The sequence below is a fragment of the Balearica regulorum genome, chromosome 26 (genome assembly GCF_011004875.1).
Source record: "Balearica regulorum gibbericeps isolate bBalReg1 chromosome 26, bBalReg1.pri, whole genome shotgun sequence".
Classification (NCBI taxonomy): domain Eukaryota; kingdom Metazoa; phylum Chordata; class Aves; order Gruiformes; family Gruidae; genus Balearica; species Balearica regulorum.
In genome coordinates, this window is record NC_046209.1 from 5,514,360 (window position 1) to 5,533,149 (window position 18,790).

Here is an 18,790-nt window from a genome sequence, read left to right on the forward strand (position 1 = left end):
TCTCGTCCAAGGTCTTGCCCAAGGCTAAGCCCTCGTCCAGGGCCTTGGAAACACGTTCGAACGTCATTTTTGCAGTGTCATATGCCACTTAACAATTTCCAGTCTCCTCTTCTAAAGCAGCGCAGCCTTTCTAACCAGGCTTTGCAACACAGGTCTGACGGCCAGGGCTGGGACTACAGGAGATGTTGGGGCCCCTCATCACACCATGGAAAAGGGACCCATGGGTGCCTGGGTCTCTGCCCCAAGGTGCCAGATCCAGCCCTGCAGCCCTGGGTGGCTCTCGGAGCCAGCCACGCAGCACGGTCCAGCCTCTCCTGCCCTGCAGCCGCCGGCAGCTCTCGCACGCTGCAGCCTCGGACGCAGCACCCCGAGGCCTCGCTGGGGCTCGGATGAGAGCAGCCAGCTCCGGTGTCTCCCAGCACCCTGGAGCGAAGGGCCGGGCTGCCACGGGGCACACTCTGATCCAGCAACTCACTGGGGCAGCGGTGGGAGCGTCTGCGGGGCTGCCTCACCGGCACTGCTCCGCGCAGCCCCACCACCACCCTCTGGAGAGGCCCAAAGGACTCCCTTGGCCCAAACATCACCTTCTCGCTTGGCCCACACCAGGGAGGTTTCCGTGCGCAGACAAGAGAAACCTGCCCATCAATGACAAAAAGGCCTAGGTTTTGTCCAGCTTCAGCGCAAATATGAAACCTTCTGCCAGCTCTCCTGGGAGCAGGTCAGGAAAGCTGCCCGCAGCGCCCTGGGAAGCCAGACATGGGGCTCGCTATCAGAGACAGCCTGGGCTCTTCAGGCCTCCCCATCTCCTCCAGTAACAACGCAACAGCCCAAAGTTTGTCTCATGTTTATTTACATAATTGCACAGCCTGTTTCCCCATGACACTGGAACGTGGCGGGTCAGAGACACTGATTTCCCACATCCACGAGCTGAACATCTCCTCTGGGAAGGAGAAGACCCAAAGAGTCGCTACTGGGTTTTGCAGGGGCACATGCAACAACTCCAATTATTGGCAACTACGATAAAGACAACGAAGCTGAGAGTGAAGCCATGGCCGTGCAGCAGCACAGAGCCGGGCCCTGCTGCCCCCAGCTAGAGAATTCTGGCTTTCGCAGTTGCGTATTTGGATCAACAGTGGGTTTCCTAACTCAAACACTGGCTCCATTAAGTCCTTACTAGGAGAACATCCCTTGTTACCTGCCAGAACTAGACGTGTCACAAGACCAAGCTCCTGGGAGGCAGCCAGGGCTGGGAACGCTAAACTAAATCCCCAAATTTTTCTTCATTGGGAATGTCCTGGTGACATGGGGTTTGTTGGAGAGGGGCTCAAGGAAAGGGGACCCAGGACAAGGCACAGGGCAGTGGTGCAGTGCTCACTGCCATGGGAAGGGGAGTGCGGAGGAGGCGGCGCCTGCGTGGGAGCCCCACTGCACAAGCTGATTTGAAGCAGGATGCCGGTGCTGTGCAGGGACCATGGCTGCGGCGGGGCTGAAGAAGCCCCTCTGCACTACAAACCTCCTGGAGCACTGGGGGCCGAGTCATCCTTGCACGACAGGGCAGAGGGAAGGTGCCCGTGGGTACATGGCAGAAGGGAAGAGACAGGCAGGGAGGCTGGCAGGGAGAGGGGAGCAGAGACCCACAGCCTGGCTGTGGCAGAGGACCTTCACCCCGTGATCAGGGACCCTCACGCTCAGAACAGAGACCAGCTCGGACCAGCCCGCAGCTGGGCAGAGACAGGCTGCTGCAAGATGTGCTGGGATATCACCCAGTTGCGTGAGAACCCTGGCACAGGAGACAGAGGAGAAGAGCAGATGCAGACCAGGCCCCAGGGCCGGAGCAATCCTACCAGGAGAGGCAGGGTACCAGCCCCTGCTGCCCATGCCACTGGCCACTTCCAGCCTAGGGTCAGGGAACAGGGGACACGTAAGGAAAAGCATCCTGCTCTGCAGCTAGACAGAAGGAGGAATGGCACGTGGTGCTTCGAATTCAAGAAATTACAGGTCACGATCTCTCAGGGCATCAGACTGATCCACTTGGGTTGAGAAAAAGAGAGGAGGGACACAGTGTGCAACTACCACCACCCGCTGCAAGGACCTTGGAGCCTGCCTCCTCCCTGCTATCCACCGTCACCATCGCGGGAGCGAGAGCCCAGGCTCAGGCCAAGCAGCTGCACGCACCTCTGGAGCACTCAGCAGGGCAGCGCCAACGCCAGCGTCCTTACGGCCCGCTCCAGCCCCGGGGCTCAGGAAAGCACACCACCAAGCACAGGCATCGGTTGCAGGGTGGGGAGGCAGCAGGGAGGCAAGGGCTAAAGCCAAACTCAGGGAGGCCCCAGGCAGACTGGGCACTCCAAGACAGAGGGCTTCGTTAGCCAGATGTGCTGGAAACGCAGGTGGATGAAGGAGGAGGAGGAACGCCGGCCCCATGACGAGAAGGGACGCAGAGCCTGTTCTCTGGGAACGCAGTCCCAGTTCTCTGGGACTTGGGGCGTTTCATGAGGACACCTAACAGGCAGCGCTTTCAGGGGTGAACCAAATCGCAGCAGCCCCTCTGGCTGCTGCCAAGGAATGTGCAAATAAAGCGCAGAGACAGCCGAGACCACCTCTGTCCTGCCGAGCGGCTGCAGAGCATGGTCTGTCCTGTAAGGGACACGTGTAACCAATACTACGAGAGGTCCAGCCTCAAGATGGTGAAAGGACATCAGCAAACAGACTCCAACTCTCACCTTTTGGTGCGAGGAAAGCTCTTTTCCGAATCTTTTAAAAGCAAAAGGCAATGGTGGGTTTAGCTAGTACGAGTGATCACTTCCCACCCTCAGATCCTCCATCTACCTTTGCCAGACATACCAAGAGCCGAGTGCATCCGAGTCCTGGGGATGAGCCAGGATCTGCAAGGAAAGCATTTTGTGAGATCACGTCTGCACAGGAAAAGATTTTCTCATTTTGAAACTTATTTTGAAATTCACAAAATTACAGTACTTTACAATACAAAATGTCTCCATTCAGTATTATGTCATTTTACTCCTTCTGGGATTATAATAATTATTAAAAACACACAACTTTTCTAGAAAGGACAGAAACACCACAAAAGAGACCAAAGAGTAATGGGAAAGGCTGCTGCAGTATTATCAAAACCAATTTAGTGCAAAGGAGAAGGGGACTTTCAAGAACAGTGGATGAAAAGAGTTCTTTATATGCTCATTTGGAGAAAAGGCATAGATTTAACCTCTGAATGAGATCAGGCTGCCAGCTTCTATACTGAAGCTTAGAACATCAACACAAAAGGACTGAAACACAATATGCATGGCCATTAAAAAATAATATTATATATAGATATATATATATATATAGGGAGATATTTTCCACGTATGGTATTTAGTTATAGGAAAGTGTCCCTGCAGACAGGCATATTCTGCCATCTGGCTCTTTTGGGCCATTTCACATGACAGACGTTGATTATCTGTCTGTTTGCCATAGTATAAAGTATGTGCTGACTACAAAGTCCCTTCAGGTGGGATGATTGCTTTCTAGTGCCTCCACAGTTGCCTGCGCACGCGGGGACACCCGACCCTCTTTGCTCCCGCCAGCTCCGAAGGGCTGCCCTCGCCCCAGCAGCCACGTGGCGCAGCGGCCAAGGGACGGCTCAGACGGTGGTTTCATCTGCGGTCTTCTTCATGAGCTTGGCAGAGAGGAGGGAGTGGGGCACGGGGTGAGGGCTCCGCGAGGCTGGGATCATCAAGCGGACTTTCTGGTTGGTCCTTCGCCACTCCGAGTACAGCTGGCAGTGGTAGCGGAACGAAACCTGGCGGGCGATAATGCATCGGTCTGGTTACCAAACCCGGCGGGCGATAATGCATCGGTCTGGTTATCAAACCCCCGTCACAAGTGTCGGAGCCCGTCGAGGGCCAGTGAGATGCAGTCACCCATCCGCCCTCTGCGTGCCCTCCCCATATTCCTTGTGAATCCACCAGCACCCCCTGGCCAAGGGAGACAGCACTGACCCTGAAACGGTTTGGGGCACTCCACGTCCCAAGCCCTTGACAAGGAATCAATTAACTCCTGGTAACACAAGGCCAAGCATGGCACAGCCAAAGGGGCTTTCTGGGCAGCACCAGGACAGAGGGACAGAGTTTGCTCAGCTGGGTCTGAGTACCAGGCCGGTGAGATGCGGTGGGGAGGAACCACAACTCGCCCCTTCGCTCTAGCCATGGGCCGAAGCGAGCACCTTGTCTGGGCAAAACGAGGGGTTCTCAACAGGACCAGCCTCAAGTGGCTGAATCCAACCAGCCTCCTCCATCTCACAGATCCTGGTGGTTCTTCTCTGCCCCTTGCAAAAGCTTTGTCTCCTCGGTCTGCAACAACAGGACATCCATTGGACTCATTTCTTCTGACAACGCTGTGGCCTACGAGACTTGTCCACGCGGAGGGAGACAGGAGAGGACGCAAAGGCTGGAGGGGACCTGAACCAGGCTGGTCCAGCGGCGTGAGCTGGCCCTGCAGTTTCAGAGCAGCCCTGCAAGGGGGAGCTTCGAGCTGTGCTTCCCCATCATTACCACCACTACAGATTTTCTCACAGCTCCTGATTGCCTAGCTTTGAAATTAAATTTTTCTAGAATTTCTTGAGGAAGGAATAAAACCAGCATATAATTCCCTCCTATTTATTTTCCTAGAAATTGTGATCAAGAAAATTAAATACTGAACTCAGTCAGCCACTCATCAAAAGCAAGCTTTCATACTTTGTAAAAGTACAGGAAACATTTAGCTGGCAAGTAGGAAGTACCAGGAAGTACATCTGACAGTACAGTGGGTATTCCTATTACTTTTGGATAGGTCTCAGACATCTGCTATGAGAAACGGAGCTGTGCCACAGCATTGAGGTAATTTAGCTTATTGATCGCTGCACTCCCCTTTGGCCTGTTGTAGAGGGACAACTGTGGGAATAAGGTGCCGATAAACAAGAAGCAAAGGCATCTGGCAATCTTCAGAGACAGCGTGTGAGTGGGGAGGTAATGGTGCAAACCTCAAGGAAAGCTCCCGCTCCACAGGAAGGAGCTGCGACCTTGGCCTCGCAATCCTCACGCTGATTACAGCCATCACCACCCGCCCACCGAACGGCCCTTTGTGCCGCACTGCCCGTGGTGGCACAGAAGAACTGCAGTTGAATATGGTAAAGGTGAATAAAGGGGCTTCGCTTAATGTCCCTCTCTGTTCAAGGAAACGTGAAGCATGGCAGAACTACAGCCATTTTAATCAGGACTCGTTATTTCATAAAAAACCCCCATTTTTCATTTTCCTCCAGATCAGTCCCGGGACAGAGAAGATGGAAGCACTTCCTCTTAAGGCTTCCAATTTTAGCTTGGCTTTCTACAGAAATGAACCTTATGCAGCACGTACATGCAGCAGCGGAGACTCTTCCTCAACACCAGCTCCCTGGGCACTGCGATTGCTGCACGTTTTGACAGCAGCACCGACCGGGCACCCTCGCTGCAGGCACCCTCGCTGCAGGCACCCCCGCTGCAGGCACCCCCGCAGAGCCAAGGCTGCAGGCACCCCCGCAGAGCCAAGGCTGCAGCACCAGCTCACCCTCCCCTGGCACCTGAGTCTGCGTGGGAGAGTTCCAAGGAATGTCCTAACCCCAGGGAAAGCTGTTAACTCTCAGAGATCAGAGCATGGGATGGCAGGGAAATGGGTTCTGGCGTTTCTGGGAACTGCCAGCTTTTTGGGGTCTCACTATTCCTCCTCCAGCAACTGCACTTCTTCTCTTCCCAAAAATGGTGCTTCCCAGCAAGCAGCTGGAAAAGGGTATGGAAAGGGCACACAGGGCTTTGCACAGGAGAGCCGAAATGAAGATCCAAACCCAGAAACCCAGCTAGCAACGGAACAAGGAAGAACCGAATGGAACGCAGAGGGAAGTCCCTGGCCTGGGAGCCCCCTGGAGAGAGCGGGGCCAGGGGGCTCGGGGAGCGGCAGGGTGGGGAGCTGCCCCCCAGCCCAGCTGCTCCTCTGGGCTCTCAGCTGGGAGTGCTCGCGGATGGGCCACACAGCAAGCTCACGTTCGCTTTCCTGCTCTTCTGGACTCGCCCCAAGCTGCAAGGTCCTGGCTGCCTAATTCAGCACGTCCAAAAAGATGCAAAGCGAGGCATCGGAAGGCAGCCCTCTTCCAGCACGGATCAGTTCAACACCCAGTGTCAACTGCAGATTCCCACTTAATCCCAGTGCCTCCAAACCCACCAGCACAGCTGGAAACCCGCAGCAGCGGGCCAGGGCAGGCTTGGCTCAAGGGCTGGAGTCCAAAAGCTTAGTATGAGAGAGAAGTCAGAGGTCTCCCCAGGGCCAGAGTGTTCCTTGCACACACCCTTCTGTGCTGCTGACAAAATATTGTGTAGGAATTTGTTTAGCTGTGGGCCACAGAGACCCCCAGCAACCAGTCTGCACCCCCTTCAGGCACGGCCAACCTGTGCGGGGCAACACAAAGTATGGAGGGACTTGATGGTACATTCTTTAGGGGTCAAACATTTTCCAGATTTTATTTTCCCCCTAAACCACCCGAGTACCAAGTTTGTGTTTCTTGAAAATAGGAACAGACACAACAGCTGGACCACTGGCTGCCCCAGCCATGCTCGGGCATGTCTGTGCCCGGGTCCGTGATGCCCCGGGGAACACGGCTCCCAGATGATTGGGAAGTGGGTTCTCATTCTCAGCAATAACTTTAGCATCTCCCATTTGAAGATAATTAAATGGACAGTCAGGAGGAAGAGCCCAAGGTTTTCTCACAAGGTGAGTCAGAAATGGCCGGCTGCACCAACGCGGTGCGAGCCGGTACTTCGATCTCACGTTTGAACAGAAAGGCGGCCCTGGGCAGCAGACACTTACCAGCGTCCAAAGGACGTAGATTGTGAAAAGTGCTATAGTTAGTGCTATGAGTCCGATGGCCTCCAGTCGGCTGTTGAACTGCAAATGATCCTGGGCTCCGCGCAGACACAGCCAGCCGGAGATCGCTGCCAGGGGAGTAATGAACAGGAAACACACCATGTCACAGAAAAGGGTCCTCTTCTCATTGCGGGGACCAGGATCCTTCAGCCACTGCAGGAAGGAAGGGAGAAAAGGGCATTAGTCAGCAGCACGCAGCGCACGCAGCAAAACTGCTATGCTGGGAAGCTCTCACATGCTCTCTGCAGTCTGTACATACCTGGTACATACACTTAACTCACATAAACCTTCACAAAAATAGAGCTAGAAAGCGTCAAGTACATTACTTATAACCACAAGGGAAAGGGAAGAGACAACTGAAGAACATGTGCGGGCAAAGGCAGTAGTAATACAGGAGCTGCCCGGGCTCTTCACTGGAGTAGGAAGGAGCAGGCAGCAGCTAGCAGACAGAGGGAGGTTGGTTCAGTAAAGCCTGGCTTAGTAAAGATCTGACAGGTCTTGGACTGAGCTTTAATAGAAACATATCCAAGACTGTGCAACTGGTGTAGGGGCCATGGGAAACCCGGGCATCGGGGTCCGTGGCCAGGACAAGCCATAAGGGCAGCTGTCCCAAATCCAGCCCTCTGGTTCCTTTTGGAGAATTGTGGCATTTTAAAGTTTCACTCATGACTTAAATCAAATCTGAAATGCCCAGGTCCACCTGAGAGACTGTGCAAGACAGCTCTGCAGAAGGAGCGCTCTCAAGGGTACAGCGCTGTCCTCGAGGCTCGGGCGAGCCGCAGCAGTGCTGCTCCCCGGGGAGCCCAGCACCCAACCAGGGCCATCGGCAGGGAATGCAAACACCCACGCACCCAGAATTTTCACTGAGATGATGACAGCATATCACTTCAGCAACTAAGAAACCAAGACGGCAGGGGGAGAGGGGGATAGAAAAGGAAAAAGAGAGTAACTACCAGAAAGGTTTGCACCTGAGTAGACAAAGCAAGACATCAGGCAAGAGGCCATGGCAGAGGAAGGTAACACAAAACCATTTTCTTTTACAGAACCACCTGTGCCCAAATCTGCATCTTTCTCACAGAGAAAGCCTTTGACCATCGCTAAAGAGAAAGCAGCACGACTGTCAGGTCAGGAGGGATGCAGAGCTCGGCTGGCTGGGGGAAGATCCCCCACTGCTTTCTCCCGGATCTCAGTGGATCACAAGTGACCATGAAGGGAAGAGGCACAACCACACAGACACAGCTGCCGAAAGCTCCACCTTCACGACTGCAAAATCCCAAAGACCTTTCCACTGCTGGTAGCCGTCCACCGGCCACCACGTTACAGGCAGAAGAGACCTGCCAGGACCAGGACAGAGCCAATTCTGGTGTATTCCTTCTCATTTTCAGGCTTGCTCTCTTACCTCCCGGGCAGTAAGTGATCCATCACAGCAGAGGTTACTGCACTCTGCTGTGTTACTGAGAGGCTCTGCGAGCGCTTCTCTCCTGCAGCTCTCAAAAATTAGCAGGTTGCAGAACGAATGCAGCTCTGTTGCAGGCAGGTTTCCCTCAACAGGCGATCCCTAAACGTTCACTACTTTTAGGAATCCCGACTTGCTTCCAGCCTGGGTTCATTTTAGAAACTTGACTTGGACAACATCAATTATTCTAGTTTCCTAGGATTATGCTATTTTCCGCCTTTCCTTTCCTTTTTTAGAATAGCAAGCAGCTGTGGTTCCTACCAGTACCCAGAGTTGTTACAGCACACTTTTACTGGGAGTTCTGTATGCAGGGCTGCCAGATCCTCTTTCTTTCCTGCACAAGGACGACTGGTCTGATATAGGATTTATTTTTTTCCTCAAAATAAATTAAAAAAGAATAATAAAAAATTGGAGAACATGATTGAAAAGGCACAGTCAGAGCAGGGAAGGGAATATCCCCAAGGCAGCCAGGGCCAGGCAGGCATGTCCTACTGCTGGACTTGGAGTAGGGTGCCCACTTTTGAACAGGCAGCATGAAAAGGGACCCATCTGAGAACCATGCACACAAAGCTCCTTCCTTACAGGGGAAACCACAGTTTAAACAGCAATACAGAAGAGGTGGTAGCAGGTACACAAGAAATTAATGAGACCATACCAGTCAAAACAGAGCGCAGGTGACCTGAGGACATGGCTGGCCGGAAAGACAAGCAGAAAAGCGTTGGTCCAGAGGGGAGCACGGACGGGTGCACACAAGGCAGTGCAGCTTTAGCGACGGAGAGACTCTAACACGAGGGATGCACAGCGAGACACAGCAGAGGGGTGAGGACAGGATGAGAAGTGCAGACAACTTTTGTCAAAATGGGAAAGAGAAGGGGGAAATGGCAAATCTGGGCAAGGAACAGCAACGTTGCTGGGGTGGTCAGAGCCATGGCAGCAGCACGGTCTGCAGGCACCTGTGATGGGACATGGAGCTGGCCAAGAATGGAGCAGAGGATGCTGCAGCAACAGATAAGAGCCTGGCCAGGAATTTCAGCTGGGAGGACTGATAAGCAAGGTATTTTAGAGATGTGACCTGAAGCATCTGAGAGACCCAAACAGAGCAAGAACAAGTGAAGCTACTGAAGAGCACAGACAGATCTGGGGACCAAGTAATGCTCCTGCAATAACAGTGGACAAGTTAGAAGCATTTTTAAAGACATTCTGAGCACAACTTGATGGCCAGACAACCAGAAGGAAATTTCAGAGCAGCCACAACTGTGGTTGGACAGGAGGAGCTGGGAGAAGGGAGGCAGACCTGCAAGTCACCCCTTGTGTGGCTCTGTAGAGGAGATTAGTGGTGATGAGCTGTGCGTGGAAGATAAGGACCACACACGCAGTCCTCAGCAACCCTAAGAGGAAGCAAGGGTGGACAGCAACTCATCTACGCAGCAAAGCTGCTCCTACAAACTGCGTGTTGGCAGCCCCAGCGTTCGAACCCCCGGCCGTGGCTTTCCCTACTCCAACCAGCACGGGGCTGCCCCAGCCGCGCAGCACTCGGGTGAATGCTGAATTACCCCCACTGGACCAACACCCCTCTAGCAGCAATCCCAGAGCACCCCGTCCCCTGTAAGAGGACATCTTGGGTCACTTTTGACCCTCATACAATAAGAATCTCAGGGACTGAAGGCAGATAGGTATTTTACTGCATCTTACTCTATTTATATTCCCTGTGACCTTTGAAACTCCTTCTTCCTCCCTAAGATGGGAGCCAAACATGTAAAGGCAGGAAGCAAATTAATTTCCTTTTGAAGTAGTTGAATTGGTTTGCCAGTACGCACTGACACAGTAAAAAAAGAATACAATAAGCCACCCTAAGGGCGCAGGGTTTCTGGCACAACAGCACATTAGTCCATACGGGACTTAAAATAAACCTTGCAAACAATCCAAACAGCGGTCAGGCAGATTAAACAATTTTAGTAGGGAAAACTATCAAGTAAACATGAGAAAGCAACAAAAGCACAACTTGGTCTTCTTCCAGGCCAAATCCAAAAGCAATTCCTTCTATGCTGCAATCACATGTGAGACTAAATAGAAAGAGGTAGAGCTGGCTGCTTGCTGCCCACTTTGGCTACGAGCAGGGTCCTGCACTGCCCTGCTGGAAACAACCTCTCTCCGCTTGTGCGACAAGAAGTTATTCTGGGTACAACCATATTTCTTTGTCCTCCAGCATGATCCTGAGGCATTCCCAGATGTTCTTTCTACTGGGACCAGCAGGGTTGTGGAAGGGAGCTCGTTTCTTGGACCCGAGGCAGGGCTACGAGATGATGAGGATCTGATCTTTGGGTGTTGCAGTGCCCATGAAACTAGTGTGAGCCCCAGGTGACAGAAGGCAGGAGGAGGGCAGGCAGAAAAAGGCACCAGGACATCATCAGCTCCTCCAGAAGCAAGAGCAGAGCTCAAAGTATAACAGAGCACTCTCCCAGTCAGTCCGTCCCAGCACCTGCTACTCCGCGTGTCGCAGAGCTGGGCTGGGCTGCATTCTGCTGCCTGGGACCAGGGGGAACGGACCGATGAGGGACCATCCCAGCAGTGCTCAGCACCTTGCCGTCTTTCTGGGGGGTTATAAATGGGTGTTTTAGAATAAACTCTCACTGATCTTTACAGCTTGCTTGCCTTGCGTTGCAAAACTTATATGGCTGTGAGCCTTTAGCCCGTTTCATAAAACACATGGCATGCAGCATTCACCTGCCAGCCGACGGCAGTCCCGCGCCAAGAGGGACCAGCACAGTGCGGTACCAGCGCTGGTGGGACCAGCAGTCTCCGGCCAGCATGTCCTCGGGTCTCTCCCAGCCTCGCAGCTGGACCACCCGCTCTGGTGAGCGCCATTCAGGACCACCATGATCTGCCAATCTCACCAGCTGACCCTGCCACAAAGTTCCCTATGTGCTTCACGGCTACAGTATGACGCCAGCAACAAGAGGAGTATTTGGCTGTGTAAAGCCAGCTGCGTTATAAAATATCCCATGTCCTTTCTGTCCACCAAACAGCCTGTGGCTGCTCAGGCACCTGTTGATTTTCCTTTCGCTGCTGACCTGGTGCTCGGCTACGTAAGCCAGAAAGAAAAACATGACCTTGATTCACAGCAGCACGACCAGTCCAGAGAAACATGTTGAATCAAAAAACACAGCTTCAGAAGAAGGACTGTTGTATCCCTTCTCTGGGCATCCACCACACTCCTTGCAGGCCACCAAGCTCCATGGGCAGCCCCAGCAGGACGGTGCTGTTTCCTTCACCAAGGTGGAGAGGGATGTTTTCCGATGGAGTACCCAGAGTTCAGGAAGCCAAGACCCAGAAATGCTCCTAAGCCCCGCAAGCACAACAGTTAAATAGCACAAAGTTGCCCCTCCTCATCCTCCTTTCCCCACTGTGCAACCGCCTGCCGTTGATGCTCCACAAACCTCAACAAGCTCAATCTCTCCTTGTACGGTCATGAGAGCCTTCCCGATGCACTCAGCCTGTCTCCAGCCACCGGGAAGCACAGGGCACTGGGCTGACCCAAGGAGAGCAAGAGCTGCAGGAGCGCTAGAAGTGATGGACAGGAGAGGAACCAAGCCCAGCAGCACTGCAGGTCACCTGGACACTTTCCCACGCAGCGGCAGGTGCTTCTGTAGTCGGTGTCACCACAGGAAATGCCATGCCACGACATGCACAAATACAAGATAACGGCACTGCCAGCAGCTGCACCTCAGAGAAACCCCACTGGCAGCAGCTCCTCTAGATCCTCAGGGCACAGACAGGGCTGGACAAGGTGGTGAAGATGGACGTGCGAGGGAGAGACTAGCGCTGACAAGTGCCAGGAGTGCAGGGATGAATATTTCCAGTTTGAGCCCCAGAGATGCCATTCCAGGTCTGTAGAGCAGCGCCAGGACTGCACAGAGAAATACCAAGAGGATCTAGGGTGGGATCTGAGCAGAGCATCTCCAGACACAAAATGCAAGCAAAGAGAGACAGGAAAAGATGAGAGAGGAACAGGACTCAGCTGGAGCCAAGAGCGGTTTGGTTTTCGCTAGATGCAGGAGTCTAACGCAGGCTTGCGCTGAGAAAGGAGACACACAAGCTGGGAAGGGGGTAGCCGAGCACAGATAAGACAGAGATCGGTGCAGTGAGTTCAGCAGAAGAGTTCAAGGAACGCAAAGAAAAAAAAGTCTGTCTGTAAGGAAGATAAGGCTGGAGGAAGGGTGGGGGAGAGTTTATGTCACACCTCAGTTCTCTGAACTGGAGGGGGGGGCAGCGACCGCCACACCAGGCACTGTGCACAGAGGCAAAATTTCTTTCCCTAATAACATAAGCAGGAGTAATAAGACTATCACTATTGCTCCCTGCAAACCTCTCTCTGCTTGCACCGCAGGCACCCCAGCAGCACCCCTCACCGCTGCGGAGGTATGGGGGATTAGTGAGATGGAGCAGACTGCACGTGGCAGATCCACGGGAGGTGTCCCATACTCCAGCATGACCCAAACAGCCAAGCAAACATCTCTGAGAATTGCAAACACACTTTGTTGCAGGCAACAGTTGTGTTCGGAAGTCGTACTTTTCTTATGAGACAGAAAATCCTCTGACCTATATAAAATATCCAGCTTACGTGAACCAAAAATATTAGCAGTCAGTGAAAAATAAGCATCTTTTCATCAAAATTGTATAATAAACACAAAGAAAAACAGTAGGAGCAAAAACCTGGCAGTCTCCTGTACTGCTTAATACCCTTGGAAGGAGCTGTTTTGCAGAGGCATAGGGACAAGCAGGTATTACTAAAGCTGCCATTTTTAAACAAAGCATGTTAACACACATGTTGCAGGAAAGCACCAGCACTGAAGACATGGAAGCAGAATTTTCTTGAGACTCCTTGCAAGGACAGAAACATGGGAACAACGAGTGTGGCTAACCTGCTCCAGTGGCAACATTTTGGGGGGATTCTTTTCTGGAATTAGTGAGCTGTCTCAAATAAGTTTTGCTTTAGCAAAGGTATTAAATGCTTAGAGAAGCATTATGAACGAGTCATGCATAACACTGATTAGCTTTTACCACCAGGATATGTTGGCTTTCGATATCCTGGCAATTTCAGCAAAGCCAGAGCCTTGGCCTCAGCACCAGAAATTTGTGCCCACTCTCAGAGCTGAGTCCTGTAACCCCTCGGTTCCTGTCCCTAGGGTTTACATGATGTGTGGACAAAAATACATCCTTCCTCTTTAATGTGGACTGACGTTTTGCTGGGATTAAACAGCTGCTGCTCTGACGCCTGCCCAAGCTGCCAGCCCAGGATGTTTCCGCAGAGAGACCTCAGCTGCTCAGCACAGAGCCGCGGTGCCGATTGCCCAATGTCAGGATCGTGCCCGGCCGCGTAGGCAGCGCCTGTCTGATGGGCAGAGCGGGCCAGAGGCGATGGGCAACCGAAGGCGATGGGCAACCGAAGGCGATGGGCAACCGAAGGCGATGGGCAACCGAAGGCGATGGGCAACCGAAGGCGATGGGCAACCGAAGGCGATGGGCAACCGAAGGCGATGGGCAACCGAAGGCGATGGGCAACCGAAGGCGATGGGCAACCGAAGGCGATGGGCAACCGAAGGCGATGGGCAACCGAAGGCGATGGGCAACCGAAGGCGATGGGCAACCGAAGCTGACTCGTAGCATGGGCAGATGGCCTGAAACGGGAGTCTCTGGGTGGCGGAGGTGGTGTTTCTCTTAAGCCCATTTAGAACCACTCAGAGGAGACAAAATTAACCGTAGGCTCAAGTTAAAACACTTTACTAGTGGTTAATGACTTGAAAAGAGACATGAGAGGGTTGGTGCCACAGCCAAATACAAACCCCAAGGTGGTCACGGAAAGGAAATGCTTTTGCTGGTATCCTGGGAAAGCAAAGGGGGCAAACAGGCAGGAGTGGGCTCAGGTACACAAACCACGGACCAACCCCTGCTCCCACCTCACTGGGTGGGCAGCGGGCTGCAGCCAGGGAGAAGACCAGGAGCAGAAGGGCCGTGTTTGCTTGTGGCTGTAGAAACAAAGCCACAGCATCGCTCTTGATAATGCATTCTACAAATACACGATGCATCCAATACAGTACCAAACGTCTCAATCCATGCAGTTCTTCCTGAAATCCCAGAGGATAAAGCATCTTCAGCGAGGAGAGCACTTTGTAAGAGAAAATAGGTTTGCAATGGATTTAGCCGCAGACCGAAGGAAGGAGTTTAGGTGGAAGAGAGAAGACTAAGAGGGGGAACATTTAGAGTCGTACAACGAGTTGCCTGTAACGGCACTTACCTTGGTTCTCCTAGAGCCAGAAAAAGGTAGGCACCTCCAGAGAAGTTGACCCATCCTCACCTAGGTTTCTAAGGAGGCAGGAATCACAAGAGGCATTTCCTTCTCTCAACAGACTACAGGACACTAAAGAACAAGGTTTGGCTGAGGCAAATTTAAGGTGTGAAAAGTTAGGGCAAATAAACCCAACCCTGCCTAGAGAACTGTGCGGCCATCCATGGCCCGGGAGAAAGAGCTGTCTAGACTGAAGCAATGCTTCATTTCCAAGGGCTGTGCTCCTTCTCCTACAATGCTCTGGGCAGCAAAGATACAGAGGTTTCCTGAAAATGAATCCTAGGCAGTAACTGTGCATTTTCTGTGCTTAACATTATTGGAACAAAGAAGAAACTACCTGTTCCAGGAAAGCTGTATGCACTGCAACTTATGGTTTGAACGTTTCATCTGCATATCTGCTGCTGAAGTCTCCCAGGTAACACAGAAACTTATTTTGCACTTTTTTACTACATCAGCCATGCTGGCTAGAGTCTCATGGATTCAGATCACTTCCCTGTAAACGTATGGATGTACATTAAACTAACATTGATGTGGGGAAAACCTCTCCAAGGCTTGGTCATTTCACGCTCTGCTGGGGACATGCTCCCCACTCAAGAGCCCGAGTCCATCATCAGTCCACTCTTGGGCCAGAGAACATTTCAGAAAGCCAAGCAGAAGCCACTCTGTCCTTCCATGGCACAAGCACCGCCATGGCAGTGTCCCGCAGCCCTGGCTACGCACCCTCCCAGGCACCTGGGACTGCAGTTCAAGTCTCCGTCTTGACCTGCAGTGGTTCAAAACACGCCCCCAAAAAAGTGCTCAGGCCATCTATCTCACAGCCTAACAGTTAACAAAAGCCTTTGGTGGTTTGTTTTGGGTTTGTTTTGTGGTGGGTTTTTTTTCCCAACTTTCAACCAGCTTCTTAGTTAAAAAAATAACTAAACTAGGCTGAACTGCTGGAGATATCCTCCCTGCACCCATGGGCCAGCCCGTGGCTGCCAGAGCTGGCTCCAGGCTCAGACGAGTCCCCCACTCCTGGTTCAGGGATCAAGCACACTGGCAGCAAACGCTGTTACTATTTTTACATTGAACAGACCACAACATAAACAAATGGCTGCTTAAAGAAAATAAAAATCCTATTCTATTAAAAAATTCTCTTTAATCCACACTGAACAAAGTTGCTGTCTTCCCTCCCTAAAGGAGGCTGCAAAATTAAGTTACTGTTTGTGAAGTGCTCAGATATCAAGCAATAAGCACCCCAGAGAAGCCCATGGGGAAATGAATAATTTTGTCTTGTGAGCAGGGATACAAGAGCACACAGCAGGATAAACGCTACTCAGCATCTTTCACCCATGCACCGATCCTGGAAAACGCTGTCTGTGACTGTGAAAAGACCACACTGCAATGCAGATACACAACAGGACTGAAGTAAAAATTAAGGCAATTTTGGTTGTGGCATTTCCTGACTTCCAAGAACTTTCTGCAGCTTCCGCAGAAGCATTTCGACTTGACCATGTAGCTTCCCCACAGCGCTCACCAGAACACGTCTCCTCCAGTCCACCGTCAGCTCTCAGCCTCTGTCCTTCTGCAGGCTCCTCCAACGCACGGAGACAGAGCTGGTTTGCCTTGGGGCTGACGGCCCGTTCCCACCGGGATCAGCCGTGCTGACCAGTGATCCCCACAGCTGCTATGAGCGGCTCTGAGTTTCCCCAGGCTGCAAACGCAGGACACAGCAAACAGCACAGCAGAAAACAGCTAGCTCTTGAGGACCAACATCAGCAGGTAGCACGTCAACTAATTCTCTTGTGGGTTTCATGATGCGCACGTGGCAGAAGAGAGCCAGGATGCTTGGCTAGCCTTCCACACCTGGGACATACCCTTTCACCAACGCCACTGCCATAAAGCATGGTCCCACATCGTTCCCGGTCCTAGTCTCCATCCCATTTGTCCTCCTCTGCTCACTTATTTCTATTTTGACTCCCCAGTTTTACTTGGTGAACAGCAGATTTTCATCAGAGCTACTAAACAGCACACTCACACGTGAGCAACACTTCCCCAAAAGTTTCAAAACGCTGCCCGCCCCTCCTCGCAGCCAAGGAGCAGAGAATTTCCCAGATAAGAAGGCTGAGGGAACTGTGTCATTTTTAAATGACTAAGCAGCCTTTTTCCCTAGCCCTCTTCTCAGAAAGAGATGAACAACTTGGGGATGACAATTCTCTCTTCTCCGGTGAAGAGTTTCAGCCCAATCTGGTGTGGGGATGAGATTACACCAGACTGCAGACAGAGGGTATTAATGCAAAGTGCCAGCAAGCCGGCGAAGCGGTTATCAGCTCTTTCCGAAGGGCTCTGCGCTAAGGGCAGAGCCTCTGCTAACAGCGGGCGCGCTTCTGAAAGCGGCCAAGTTCTGGAAGTTGGCCTTTAAGTGAGCAAAAAGCCCAAGGAGATGTCATGTGGCGAAGAACGCCCGCTGTCACTACTTCTGACAAGCACAGATCGTGGTGGTGCAGAAGCTCAGAGCGGTTATAACAATTCCCAAGGAAAACGAGAAACTGAACTCCAGGATGTTTTCCCCAGACCCCAGGCAGGGATCAGAGCGTTGTACAGCCTGGTGGAAGCAGTACCACAAAACCAGGCGGTCCTTCCAGCCAGGGGAGCCATTTTGCTCTAGCAGGAGCCCTCCGCTCGCGACGTGCCAGGTACGCAGCGCACGTGCCGATCGGCTGAACCGCGTTGTACGGAGACCCGGCACACCCGCGCGCCTCAGCCGCAGCACCCACGCTGCTCAGCACGGCTCATGCCGGACTCGCAGCGCTTCATTGCGTGGTGGGGAAGCGCTGCTGGCCCCTGGGGAAGAGCAAGAGCAGGCTGCTACCGTGGGATTTATTAAACCAGGCTACAAGCTGCTCCTCAAGCCAGGGAGAAAGAGTGTTGTCAGTGAACTGCAGGCGAGGGAATTGCCCTAGGGCTGTATGATGATGGTGAGCTGCATGGTAGACTCTGCTCTACGGCAGGGATCACTCTCACCGGCTAACCGGTGACTTTCCGTCAGGTGCTTACCGGCCCCCAAACTCACAGGGCACCACCAGCACTTTATGCAAGCTGGTCCCCTAGCAGATACAGGAGACACCAGAACCGGGCAGATCATCCCCTTCACTGGGCTCACAGACAGTACCCAAACATGAGAAGTAACAAATAATTCACGTCCCAAAGCCTTTGACATCTATCAGTAACAGCTCGAGGGGTCTATTCCTCTCTGAAAACACAGGCATTTGAGGCTGATTAAATGCTGCCCACCCATCACCTCTCAACACTCACAGATTCTGTGTTGGTCACCATACGCTTACAGGCTCCAGTTCAGAGGGGCTCTTCAAAAATTTCAACAGGAATTAAAATTTGATTGTCCCAGGCTACTCACTCATTCACCTTGGGGTACAGACAAGGTGATGCACAGAGGACCCATGACTTTTCTGTCATGCTGTCCCAGCAAGCTCTTCTTGCCTGCTGGAGCCACAGACGTCGGTGTCAGAGGAGAAACTCCTCCAATATACGCTGGCCTTTGAGCTTTCGTTCAAGTATGCAGTTTTCTAAGCCTGTATTTGTTATGAGGTGCTATAGCATCTGTGAACTATGGCTAAACGCACTTCCACATGTTTGTTTCTGGGCATGAATACTTCACTAGCTCTTAAGCTAAAACATCTGAAACCTGCACTCAAAGTTTTGGCCCGCGTAAGTCCTAGCGAGCTCACTGTTACTGGGCTTGCCTGCAGTGTGTCCTCAAAGCCAAGACACAGCCCTTCCCAAATGTTTTAAAGCAGTGGTTTTCAACCTCTGAAACACCCATTTGAGAGTTTTTGGTCAAAGAGCCATTTTATATGTTTTAGCAGCTGGGGGAAAAGCAATAAGACTCAGACAGCACTAACGGCTGATGTAATGCTCTCTCACAAATTGCTGTGCTAAATACATAGTTTGGTTTAGCACTGTAGTCTAAAGCCTTCTTCTCTTTGGGGCTGTCAAGTCAATGACAGCCAGTTGTAAATTAAACAATCATTAAAACTGAATATCAATTTTGCAAACTGAAGCTT

General features: G+C 52.2%; 1 protein-coding gene across 1 annotated transcript in view; it reads right to left on the reverse strand.

Moving 5' to 3' along the window:
* Positions 1-828: 828 nt before the first annotated feature.
* The window catches only part of MARCHF2 (membrane associated ring-CH-type finger 2), a 37,500-nt gene continuing 19,538 nt past the window's right edge, over positions 829-18,790 (reverse strand). The window contains exons 4-5 of the mRNA XM_075776437.1: positions 6,871-7,080; positions 829-3,799 (exon numbers count right to left, since the gene is read on the reverse strand). Coding sequence (XP_075632552.1) covers positions 3,641-3,799; positions 6,871-7,080 — 369 coding nt within the window. The 3' untranslated portion in view covers positions 829-3,640. The remainder of the gene's footprint in view (positions 3,800-6,870; positions 7,081-18,790) is intronic.